The 12,781-nt window shown below is 41.6% G+C and overlaps 1 protein-coding gene and 2 long non-coding RNA genes across 3 annotated transcripts; all 3 read right to left on the bottom strand.

Moving 5' to 3' along the window:
* Positions 1–623: 623 nt before the first annotated feature.
* Positions 624–2,351, bottom strand: LOC116015179. The gene is made up of 3 exons (XR_004097564.1): positions 2,280–2,351; positions 2,105–2,171; positions 624–780 (listed from the first exon to the last, which is right to left on the bottom strand). It is a non-coding gene; the product is annotated as an uncharacterized LOC116015179 (long non-coding RNA).
* A 4,254-nt stretch (positions 2,352–6,605) lies between these two features.
* Positions 6,606–7,674, bottom strand: LOC116015085. Its single transcript, XM_031255086.1, has 2 exons — positions 7,006–7,674; positions 6,606–6,710 (listed from the first exon to the last, which is right to left on the bottom strand). The coding sequence occupies exons 1-2, from the start codon at positions 7,672–7,674 to the stop codon at positions 6,606–6,608; spliced, it is 774 nt and encodes a 257-aa protein (XP_031110946.1).
* Positions 7,675–8,374: 700 nt separating this feature from the next.
* LOC116015180 lies at positions 8,375–10,616 on the bottom strand. Its single transcript, XR_004097565.1, has 3 exons — positions 10,500–10,616; positions 10,325–10,391; positions 8,375–8,992 (listed from the first exon to the last, which is right to left on the bottom strand). It is a non-coding gene; the product is annotated as an uncharacterized LOC116015180 (long non-coding RNA).
* Positions 10,617–12,781: the final 2,165 nt, after the last annotated feature.

Raw genomic sequence — 12,781 nt, 5'->3', positions numbered from 1 at the left:
GTAACACCCCTCGGCCGGCTTACCGTACATCCTGAGGAGTCTGGCTTGCCGTACAACCCAAGGTGTTACCGCCACACCCAAAACAAGTTCTATCATCCCTTTGACAGACCCCGCTTCAGGTGCACAGGCTAAAAGAAACTTACTCAACACACACAGTCACTCACTTTGAAATAATACAAGATATATATATATATATATATATAAATATTTACAAAGTAAGTACCGGAAATTTTTGCCTAACGGCCAACATAAGTTTAAAGCCATACATGTCCCCACTAACCAAGATCAGTCACTCCCCTGGCTACAAAATATTTACACAAAAGGAATAAACCCCTACAGACCTTCTGTGCATCCTGCTTACACGATCTGGAGATACGTCGGACCCGTAAACTCACCCCAGACAAGATGCCATTCCCCTTCGTACCATGTGATATGGTCTAGGAACCGGGAAGCGACTATGACCATAGACCACTCCTCCCAACTCTCGGAGGACTCGGGTCCCAAGGGTAAGGATAATAAACTATAAACTCTAGGGGTTACTTCCTACCAGCACCTCGATGGGGTAAAAACCAAAAGTGGCCTGTACGTCAGGACCCTCAGGAATAGGAAGACACTATTTACTGCCGGTGAGCTATTGGGAGCTGTAGGAGCATAGCCAGGCGCATAAGGGTCGGCGCCACTCATCTGCTGTACAAAAACGTCGTAGTCCATGCCACGACCTACACCTTCCGACGAACTAGGGGAGTTCGTCGGACTGCAAGAACTAACGCTGAACTCCATCTGAAAGCAACACATTGAAGTGTAGTTAGCGCGACGGCTAAGCAAGGAGATCCGTGGATCGCCCAAACTTAAATAAAGGTTTTCTAAAACATATATTTTGATTAAAGTATAAACACAGTGAAACATATACGTACGTAGAAGAAATCATATCACTTAGTCAAATTGGACTTCTCTTACAAATAGGAAATAATATTTTCCTCCAGTCAAACCTGTAGTTATTCAAACTAGTTTTCAACCGTTCCTCTCAAGGAGCTTTCCATCAATTTCCATCTCATCTCCGCTACAGAGTAGCCATATCTCCTTACAAAAATTCACTTAGTTTCTTCTTCGAAAGTGTGAGGCCTTTGGAGCACTCTAATTGTCTCCCTCTTTGACCACTTGGATCATTGATCGGGGTAGTGGTCGTCCCCCGATCTAACGCTGATCCCTTGGCACCAGGTACGTTAAAATGATTCCCAGTCGGCCTAACCGGGTCCGTTAAAACGAAACCTGCCCGCAATAATCGGGGTATCTATACCTTAAGTGTGCACACCCCCGTGGGAATACCGCATCCGACGAGTTATATAGTACCCAGCGACTAGACGTCGCATAAGTATGAATTGGATGTCATACGGCACAACATTTAATATGTAACAACCGCTGGGCAAGGGCACTTCATGCAGAGCATATGCCACCCGTGGGTTAGTCAAGGTCCTCCTCCTCTTGCTCAGAAACTAAGGTTTTCCTTCTCTTTTCTCTTTAACGACATTGGTTTTAACCATTTCTTTTCAGAAATTTCAGCTTGGCGCAGTCTGAAAGATCGAGCCGGTAAGAATAGTTCCCGAACTCTTTTTCACTTGAAATTTTTTTGGTAGAACCCTAACTCATAGTACTTGATGTTCATAAAAAGTTTTGGTCATCTAGGTTCACGAATTTACACAGAAAATTCCCTTTTTGCCCTTGGCAGTGTGCTGTCCGGATTTTTCTTCTCTCTGGACCAGTTTTGGAAAATAATTTTGAAACCACACTTATACTACTCCAAAAATTATGAAATTTTATGGTAGCATCTACACGTATAGAACTACATGTATAAAAAAAATTGGATCAAAATACCTTACCGATTTTTCCCAAAAATTCACGGAAGTTACTGCCAGACTAGTTATTTTATTTCAATATTTTCACAAGTGTAAGCCTATATGGCATAAGCATAATTTATACATACACCTTATATACACCATATACAGGCAACTTATACTAAACATTTTTACTAAATTTCACCAAGTCACAATCAACCATCAATTATTCAAATTTGAGCAATCTAGTCCAACTTAAGGGAACTCCTTACCTCCAAAGTAGTTAATATTGTCTTAAAGATGCTTTTGGTGGATTTTCCCCAATTCCTTCTTGAAACCCTAGCTCCCAATTCATCATCATAACAACAAGATTCAAGAAATCAAGACTTAGATTCTTAAACTAGGAAAGGAAATAAAGCTATCTACCGAATAAAATTAAAGTTTTACCGAATCTTTGATGAAGATGTGAAGAAGGATTGGTTATGGAGTTCTTAAGACTTGAGGTTGAAGATGAAGAAATTCCTCCCTTTTCCTCTCCCTTGTTTCGGCCAAATGGGAAAATGAAGACCAAAAATTCATTTCCCACTTATATAATAATATTTAGGGGTGGATTAAAGTGACAAGTGTCACAATCCTAGAAATCTTGGAAAAAATATCTTAACATGGACTGTTTGGGGTTAAAACAGATGAAATTTTGGTAGGAAATAATTTAAATAGAATATTCTTGAAACTAAAATTTTATTCCAGTCAAAAGCTCCAATTTGGGCTAGGTTCGGTACACCGCAGAATCTTCGCGATGTACGATCAAAAATAAATTTTTGCTGCTATGGGCTAATTTAATTCAATAGGAAATTCAAAAATAATGGTATGGTGTCTAGAAATCCCTTTTCTAGGACAAACGAGTCCAAATACTAGTTCCTAAATTTTTTTTTTTTTTTTTTACGGTTCGTGACCGGCACGAACGATCACAGCTTGATAACAACTATATTTCCTTATAAAAATCCTTTTGACGCATCGGTCACTCATCTCAGGTATGTCTTAGCTTAAAACATATTTCTCGAACCTTAATCTGATCCGGAAATGACGAGGGGTTACAGTCTACCCTCCTTAAAAAGGTTTCGTCCCCGAAAACTTCGGTCTTAACATCTAAGGTTTCAGGGTAAGCTACTCACAATAGAATAGATGTAGCAAATTAGCACATAATTAACTTAGGCATACCACAAGTAGGTTGATCCTACATACCTTAGTCAAACAATTCGGGATACCGTTCCCTCATGACATCTTCCAACTCCCAGGTGGCTTCTTCCACCAAATGGTTGGACCACAATACTTTGACCATTTTTATGGACCTTTTTCGGGTATCTCGGGTCTTAACATCCAAGATTTTCACGGTCTTTCCTCATAAGATAAGTTCACATCCAGAGTCATCTCCTATAGGAATTATCGTATGCCTGTTATAACATAACCTTAATAATCTTTATAGTTCAATCCAAGAGTTTTACTCACCTCGGGTTGAAGCACATGTGAATCATCGCGTACATATTTTCTCAATTGGGACACGTGGAACACGTTATGAACTCGATCTAGCACAGCAGGTAGTGCTAATCGGTAAGCTACTTCCCCAATTCTTTCTAGTACTTCATACGGTCCAATGTACCTTGGACTCAGTTTCCCCTTCTTCCCAAATCTCATTACTCCTTTTGTAGGAGATATCTTTAGTAATACCTGCCAATAGTGAAACTCTCAGTTGTGGTTTTCTCATTCTAACAGTCATCCTAATATAAAAATGATTGTCTTACCCTATCACCCTCTTGGAATTCAACTGATTGTCTTTTAAATCAGCATACGACTTCTGCCGGTCCTGTGCGGCCTTCATTCTTTCCCGAATCAATTTGATCCTTCCTGTCATTTCTTGCAGATATTCAGGTCCTAGTATCACAGGACTAACCAAATCTTCCCAACAGAGTGGACTCCTGCACTTTTGTCCATACAAGGCTTCATACGGTGACATTTGGATACTGGCATGGTAACTATTATTGTAAGAAAACTCAATTAAATCCAAATGTTCATCCCACGATCCTTGGAAATCTAGTGCACAAGCCCTTAACATATCCTCCAAAGTTTGTATGGTCCTCTCGGTTTGCCCATCAGTCATAGGATGAAAGGCAGTACTGAATTTCAATGCTGTACCCAGAGCTGCTTGTAAAGCTTGCCAGAACTGAGACAAGAATCGGGAATCCCTGTCCGAAACAATGTCCTTGGGTACTCCATGATACTTAACAACTTGGCTCACATACGCTTTTGCCAACTGAGTCATAGTCCAGGTGTCTTTCATGGCAATAAACCTTGCTGTCTTGGTAAGTCTGTCAACGATTACCCATATTTTATCTTTTCCTGACCTTGTTAGTGGCAGTCCTCCCACAAAGTCCATAGAGACAGAATCCCACTTCCATTGAGGTATCTCTAGAGGTTGTAGTAGGCCTTTTGGCTTACTCCTTTCTGCTTTAATTTTTTGACAGTTTAGACATTTAGCAACGAATTCCGCAACATCCTTCTTCATACCTGACCACCAGAAGTTCTGTTTCAGGTCTTTGTACAGTTTGTCCCCTCCAGGATGAACTGAATAGGGTGTATAATGGCCTTCTTTCATTAATTGTTCCATTATTTTCTTACAACCGGTAGGTATAACCCACCTACCTTGGAATCTCACACTACCATCTGCGTATAACTCAAATGGGCCATGTTTTCCATCAATCATTTTTCCCTTGATTTGGTTTAACCAGTTGTCCTCTCCTTGTGCTTGTTTGACTTCTTCGAATAGAGTTGGAGTGGCCGTCAGAGCACATAATTTCATTTCTTGTTCCACTTGTATGCTCATTTTTATTTCCAGATTAAGTCTCTGGAAATCCTTACATAACTGGTCAGGCAATACCCAAAGGGCATGATTTGATTTCCGGCTCAGTGCATCCGCTACCTTGTTTGCCTTACCTTCTTGATACTGGATCTCCAAATCATAATCCTTAATCAACTCTAGCCATCTTCTCTGTCTCAAATTTAGATCTCTCTGGGTAAAGATGTACTTTAAACTCTTATGATCTGTAAAAATTTTGCAAGTGACTCCATAGAGATAGTGTCGCCAAATTTTAAGAGCGAACACCACAGCTGCTAATTCCAGATCATGAGTTGGGTAGTTAACCTCGTGTGTTTTCAATTGACGAGATGCATAAGCTATCACTCTTCCATTTTGCATCAAAACACATCCCAATCCCTTGTGAGATGCATCCGTGTATAGTTCGTAACCTTCGGTTCCAATAGGTAAGGTTAACACTGGAGCAGTTGTTAACCTCTTCTTAAGTTCCTGGAATGCATGCTCGCATTCATCACTCCAGTTATACTTGGTTGTTTTCTTGAGTAGATTTGTTAATGGTTTGGCTATTTTTGAGAAGTCTTGTACAAATCTTCGATAATAGCCTGCCAAACCCAAGAAACTACGGACTTCTGTGATCGACTTGGGTGCTTCCCATTCAATTACAGCTCTGATTTTTGTTGGGTCCACTGCGACTCCTTCCTTGGTGATTACATGCCCAAGAAATGCTACCTCATTCTTCCAAAACTCACACTTGGACAACTTTGCAAAAAGTTTCTCCTCCCTCAATATCTGTAACACCGTTCTTAAATGTTTCTCGTGTTCCTTCAGTGTCTTTGAGTAGACCAAGATGTCGTCTATGAAGGCAACGACAAACTTGTCCAGATATGGAAGGAGAATTCTGTTCATCAGGTCCATGAAGGTTGCCGGCGCATTCGTTACTCCAAACGGCATGACTGTGAATTCATAATGGCCATATCTTGTTCGGAATGCCGTTTTGGATATGTCCTGCTTCGCCACTCTCACCTGATGATACCCTGATCGCAAATCAATCTTGGAAAACACACCAGCCCCCCTTAATTGATCAAATAGGTCATCAATTCTGGGCAACGGGTACTTGTTCTTTACTGTAACCCGATTCAATTCTCTATAATCGATACACAGTCTTAGACTCCCGTCTTTCTTCTTTACAAATAATACTGGTGCGCCCCAAGGTGATATGCTTGGTCTAATGAATCCTTTTTCCAACAGCTCTGCCAGTTGGGCCTTCAACTCCTCCATCTCTTTTGGTGCCATTCTGTAAGGTGCTTTTGAGATGGGCGAGGTTCCTGGCACAAGATCGATATTGAATTCCACCTCTCTCTCGGGCGGCATCTCCGTAAGCTCATCGGGAAACACATCGGGAAACTCACACACAACAGGGATTTGATTGATCTCAGGTTCTTCTTTCTCAACATTGTGTACCAAGCAGAGGCACACATCACATCCCTTTTTAGCGTACTTCCTCAACTTCTGCATTGTCATTAACTTGGACTCAGGTGGTTTTGCAATCCCTCGGTAGGATATTCTTCTCCCCTTCGGCCCACGCAAAACTACTTTCCTCTCGTTACACTCTATTCGGGCTCTGTATTTCTCCAACCAGTCCATTCCCAATACTACATCCAGACCTTCTAGTTCAAATCGAATGAGATTCCCGAGGAAGTTAACTCCGGTTATTTCTATCGAAACATTCTCATACCCATCTTTACATGCTACTACTAGTCCTGAAGCAGTTTTCACATTCAAATCTAATCTAGCGGTAGGCTCTAGTTTCAATTTATCAGCAAATATAGAGGATATAAAAGAATTAGTAGCTCCAGTATCAAACAATACCAAACCAGGCACTGAGTTTATCGGAAATATACCAGTTACAACGTCGCCAGTTTGAGCTTGCGTGTGGTTGACGACGTAAATTCGGCCTTGGTTCCCCGTGCTGCTTTCTTCCACTGGTGCTTTTCCTTTGTTGCTGGGACCTGCAGAGATATTTAATGGTCTGCCCCTATTGACTTGTGGCGTGTTAGATCCCTTGCTTCCAGTCTCGGTGGGTTTTTGGTTGTTCCTCCCATTGAATCCTCTCCCTGGACTGTTATTCTGTGAGTTCGTCCGGGAATTATCTACCCTGGATTGGCACTCGTTGGCTTTGTGTCCTAAGAGACCGCACTTGTAGCACCTGATCCTCATTCCTTGGCAATTTTCCCCAGGATGATTTCGTCCACACCTTCGACAATTAAATTGTTTCCCTTGACTTGCTCCTTCCCTCCTTCCTACCTGCCTTGAGTAGGATCCTGATTGGGTAGGCTTCTGACTCTCCCCCTTAGATGTTCCTGACCTATCATCAGCTTTTCTCTTTTTCCGACCATAGACTTCTTGCTGATCTAAATACACTTGATAATGATCCGATGCTCTGTTGTATGCTTCCCTGAGAGTAGAGCACATAAATGGTGCGATTGCACTTCTCACTCCCCAATCTAACCCCCTTACAAATCGCCTCGCCTTGCTTGCCTCATCGGGTACGATATCTTGCGCAAATCTCATCAACTCCACATACTTACCATGATAATCTTGCACCGTTGTTCCCTGTTGTTTCAACCGCAAGAATTCTTCACACTTGATGCCCTTAATTCGTTCGGTATAGAATTGACCTCTTAATTCCGTTTTGAACTCTTCCCAGCCAAACCCTGGGCCTTGCAGAAGATCTGGTCCCACCATTGACCACCAATCATCCGCAGCTTTGGTCAGGTAGTATACTGCAGAAGACACCCGCTGCTCCTCGGGACAATTCACAGCGTTTAGCAGTTTGTCAAAGGTTCTGATCCATTCTTCAAGGATCACCGGGTCTTCCTCCCCTGCATAGAACGGTGGTTGTCTAGCTGCTATAGCTTTAGTAACATCAACCCGTGGTTGCACTGGGGCTTGATTATGAGCTTGCTGAGCCATCATGAACTCAGCCATCTGTTCCATTGCCATAGCCATACGGTCCATTGCCGAGACATCGCTGCTATCCCCAGCAGGTACGTTTCGCCTAGGAGGCATTTTACTAGACGACAAACACAAGTTAGTGTCAAAAGGGTAAGAATTCTTAAGAAGTTAACTAGCTAAGCGGTTAGCCTAGTAACTACTCAAGTCTTAAAGGGCAACTTCCCCCTATTTCAACCAGATGCTTCGCTTAGCATAGCAATTAGTCATGCACTATGCTATCAACCCTACTTGCAATACTCATGAGCAATGATTAACACATGCAAGCAATCACAATTACATACCAAATAATTCAATCAACCAGAATCAAGAGATTCTGTAAAGTACAGATGAGGTACCCCCTTTTATGCTGCCTGGTTTCTTGCTCTGCTCCAGAAGCTCATACTTAACCCTAGCTGAAATAGTGACTTAGGGCAGTTTTAACAACTTAAGCTGACTCAAATTAAGGCTTTGGCACAACCTAGGTTATGACACTACCTAGGCTCTGATACCACTTTGTAACACTCCTCGGGCCGGCTTACCGTACATCCTGAGGAGTCTGGCTTGCCGTACAACCCAAGGTGTTACCGCCACACCCAAAACAAGTTCTATCATCCCCTTGACAGACCCCGCTTCAGGTGCACAGGCTAAAAGAAACTTACTCAACACACACAGTCACTCATTTTGAAATAACATACAAGATATATATATATATATATAAATATTTACAAAGTAAGTACCGGAAATTTTGCCTAACGGCCAACATAAGTTTAAAGCCCTACATGTCCCCACTAACCAAGATCAGTCACTCCCCTGGCTACAAAATATATTTACACAAAAGGAATAAACCCCTACAGACCTTCTGTGCATCCTGCTTACACGATCTGGAGATACGTCGGACCCGTAAACTCACCCCAGACAAGATGCCATTCCCCTTCGTACCATGTGATATGGTCTAGGAACCGGGAAGCGACTATGACCATAGACCACTCCTCCCAACTCTCGGGAGGACTCGGGTCCCAAGGGTAAGGATAATAAACTATAAACTCTAGGGGTTACTTCCTACCAGCACCTCGATGGGGTAAAAACCAAAAGTGGCCTGTACGTCAGGACCCTCAGGAATAGGAAGAACACTATTTACTGCCGGTGAGCTATTGGGAGCTGTAGGAGCATAGCCAGGCGCATAAGGGTCGGCGCCACTCATCTGCTGTACAAAAACGTCGTAGTCCATGCCACGACCTACACCTTCCGACGAACTAGGGGAGTTCGTCGGACTGCAAGAACTAACGCTGAACTCCATCTGAAAGCAACACATTGAAGTGTAGTTAGCGCGACGGCTAAGCAAGGAGATCCGTGGATCGCCCAAACTTAAATAAAGGTTTTCTAAAACATATATTTTTGATTAAAGTATAACAACACAGTGAAACATATACGTACGTAGAAGAAATCATATCACTTAGTCAAATTGGACTTCTCTTACAAATAGGAAATAATATTTTCCTCCAGTCAAACCTGTAGTTATTCAAACTAGTTTTCAACCGTTCCTCTCAAGGAGCTTTCCATCAATTTCCATCTCATCTCCGCTACAGAGTAGCCATATCTCCTTACAAAAATTCACTTAGTTTCTTCTTCGAAAGTGTGAGGCCTTTGGAGCACTCTAATTGTCTCCCTCTTTGACCACTTGGATCATTGATCGGGGTAGTGGTCGTTCCCCGATCTAACGCTGATCCCTTGGCACCAGGTACGTTAAAATGATTCCCAGTCGGCCTAACCGGGTCCGTTAAAACGAAACCTGCCCGCAATAATCGGGGTATCTATACCTTAAGTGTGCACACCCCCGTGGGAATACCGCATCCGACGAGTTATATAGTACCCAGCGACTAGACGTCGCATAAGTATGAATTGGATGTCATACGGCATAACATTTAATATGTAACAACCGCTGGGCAAGGGCACTTCATGCAGAGCATATGCCACCCGTGGGTTAGTCAAGGTCCTCCTCCTCTTGCTCAGAAACTAAGGTTTTCCTTCTCTTTTCTCTTTAACGACATTGGTTTTAACCATTTCTTTTCAGAAATTTCAGCTTGGCGCAGTCTGAAAGATCGAGCCGGTAAGAATAGTTCCCGAACTCTTTTTCACTTGAAATTTTTTTGGTAGAACCCTAACTCATAGTACTTGATGTTCATAAAAAGTTTTGGTCATCTAGGTTCACGAATTTACACAGAAAATTCCCTTTTTGCCCTTGGCAGTGTGCTGTCCGGATTTTTCTTCTCTCTGGACCAGTTTTGGAAAATAATTTTGAAACCACACTTATACTACTCCAAAAATTATGAAATTTGTATGGTAGCATCTACACGTATAGAACTACATGTATAAAAAAAATTGGATCAAAATACCTTACCGATTTTTCCCAGAAATTCACGGAAGTTACTGCCAGAGACTAGTTAAATTTCTTGTCAATATTTTCACAAGTGTAAGCCTATATGGCATAAGTATAATTTATACATACACCTTATATACACCATATACAAGCAACTTATACTAAACATTTTTACTAAATTTCACCAAGTCACAATCAACCATCAATTATTCAAATTTGAGCAATCTAGTCCAACTTAAGGGAACTCCTTACCTCCAAAGTAGTTAATATTGTCTTAAAGATGCTTTTGGTGGATTTTCCCCAATTCCTTCTTGAAACCCTAGCTCCCAATTCATCATCATAACAACAAGATTCAAGAAATCAAGACTTAGATTCTTAAACTAGGAAAGGAAATAAAGCTATCTACCGAATAAAATTAAAGTTTTACCGAATCTTTGATGAAGTTGTGAAGAAGGATTGGCTATGGAGTTCTTAAGACTTGAGGTTGAAGATGAAGAAAATTCCCTCCTTTTCCTCTCCCTTGTTTCGGCCAAATGGGGAAAATGAAGACCAAAACTTCATTTCCCACTTATATAATAATATTTAGGGGTGGATTAAAGTGACAAGTGTCACAATCCTAGAAATCTTGGAAAAAAATTCTTAACATGGACTGTTTGGGGTTAAAACAGATGAAATTTTGGTAGGAAATAATTTAAATAGAATATTCTTGAAACTAAAATTTTATTCCAGTCAAAAGCTCCAATTTGGGCTAGGTTCGGTACACCGCAGAATCTTCGCGATGTACGATCAAAAATAAATTTTTGCTGCTATGGGCTAATTTAATTCAATAGGAAATTCAAAAATAATGGTATGGTGTTTAGAAATCCCTTTTCTAGGACAAACGAGTCCAAATACTAGTTCCTAAATTTAAATTTTTTTTTTTTTTTTTTTTTACGGTTCGTGACCGGCACGAACGATCACAGCTTGATAACAACTATATTTCCTTATAAAAATCCTTTTGACGCATCGGTCACTCATCTCAGGTATGTCTTAGCTTAAAACATATTTCTCGAACCTTAATCTGATCCGGAAATGACGAGGGGTTACATCCAAAGTAGTGGAACGCAGCTCTCAACTTTAATCTTTGTGTTTAGCGCGATCAAGGGCGCCTTTGCTTACTTGCTCGGTAGATTAAGTCTTCTACGGAACTCCATTAGCACTACGGGCCAACTCCACTTTGGAAAATTCGGGGATTGAGCTAGCCTTTAGGTTCACTTCGGTTGGTCTTGATATGCGGTTGATTCGGTCGTTTACTATCTTGCTTAGTTTATTCCTTTATTTATTTCTTGCCACCGAGGTTCCTTCCTTAGAGTGCTTGCACGAGACTCCTTATGGCCGACCTGAAAGCTCCTACTTGGCGTGCTTTAACTCTTCCTTGACGCGTCGGCATTTGCTCGTGCCGTTCTCTCATAGCCGAGAGTCTTCGAGTCTTCAGTCTTCGAGCTCCTATTGCTTTCTTCGTCTTCTTATCGCACTTCAGCTGCACGAACTTGTTCTTCAAGTCTTGAGGTGAACGAAGATCTTGCCGACGACGCTTCACACGCGAAGACGCCATTCCCGAAGAACGTAGATTGCTGTCGATAACTCCAAGCTGCGAGTGGATTAGTCTTCTTTGACGAGCCGCCCGATCTTCTGATTGCTTAGACGCATACGGTGCTATCCATCGTTCCGCATCAACTAACTACTTATTCCTAATCTAAGGCAGGCTCCTAGGCAAAACTAAAACGAAGCAACTAAACAAAAGCAATTAAGACTTACCGAGTAGATGAGCCGCAAGCTGCAGACAACATTAAGACTTACCGAGTAGATGAGCCGCAAGCTGCAGACAACAAGGTTAACAAAACACAAACAACATAAACAGCTGCAGACAACAAGGTTAACAAAACACAAACAACATAAACAAACAAAGACAACAAGGTTAACAAAACACAAACAACATAAACAAACAAGGCGTGTCCTCACCGCGATTCACAAACAACATAAACAAACAAGGCGTGTCCTCACCGCGATTCACAAACAACATAAACAAACAAGGCGTGTCCTCACCGCGATTCCTAGAATTCACACATCCTAGGATTCTCAAACATCTTAATTCCTACTGATCAAGTCATAGAGTCTCAAAAGTTCAACCCTAGGATCTCTACTCAGACCTCAACACAGGCTCTGATACCAACTGTGACACCCCAACCTTACACAAGCTGAGATAGATAAAAACTCAACACAACAGCTGACTATCTCAACCAACAACAGAACATAGCGGAAGCGAATTTAAAACCTAAGGGCGTCATGCCACATCTAGGTAAGATAACACGGCCTAGATGCACAGGCTAACCATAAAAACTAAACTGTATAAACGATAATCCTTAAGTCAAGTCTCAAAACATCCAAACACTAGTCAAGAGTTTATAAAGAAATCTCAAATGGCTCACAGGCCAAAGCATAAATCTAAAACATAACCACTATCTAAGCCTCCTCATACGGGTGTATCTCTATCGCGCTCACGCAAAGACTTTAAGGCAAACCTGGAAAACACACAAAGAACCATTAGCAAAAGAATGCTAAGCAACCACCATTCACACCCGCAAGGAGATATAGATATATAATAAGCTTGTAAATAGGTTTACACACCCATATAGAATATAAACACCAACGAACTGTACAATAGTTCAA

The sequence above is a fragment of the Ipomoea triloba genome, chromosome 4 (assembly GCF_003576645.1).
Source record: "Ipomoea triloba cultivar NCNSP0323 chromosome 4, ASM357664v1".
NCBI lineage: Eukaryota > Viridiplantae > Streptophyta > Magnoliopsida > Solanales > Convolvulaceae > Ipomoea > Ipomoea triloba.
This window is presented reverse-complemented; position numbering and strand designations above follow the sequence as displayed.

Coding starts and splice junctions, on each gene's coding strand:
- LOC116015085 (XM_031255086.1), bottom strand. CDS start 7,674: ATGGCTCAGCAAGCTCATAATCAAGCCCCAGTGCAACCACGGGTTGAT. Junction 6,711..7,005: donor CAGGATCCTACTCAAGGCAG/GTAGGAAGGAGG, acceptor ATATCTCTGCAG/GTCCCAGCAACAAAGGAAAA.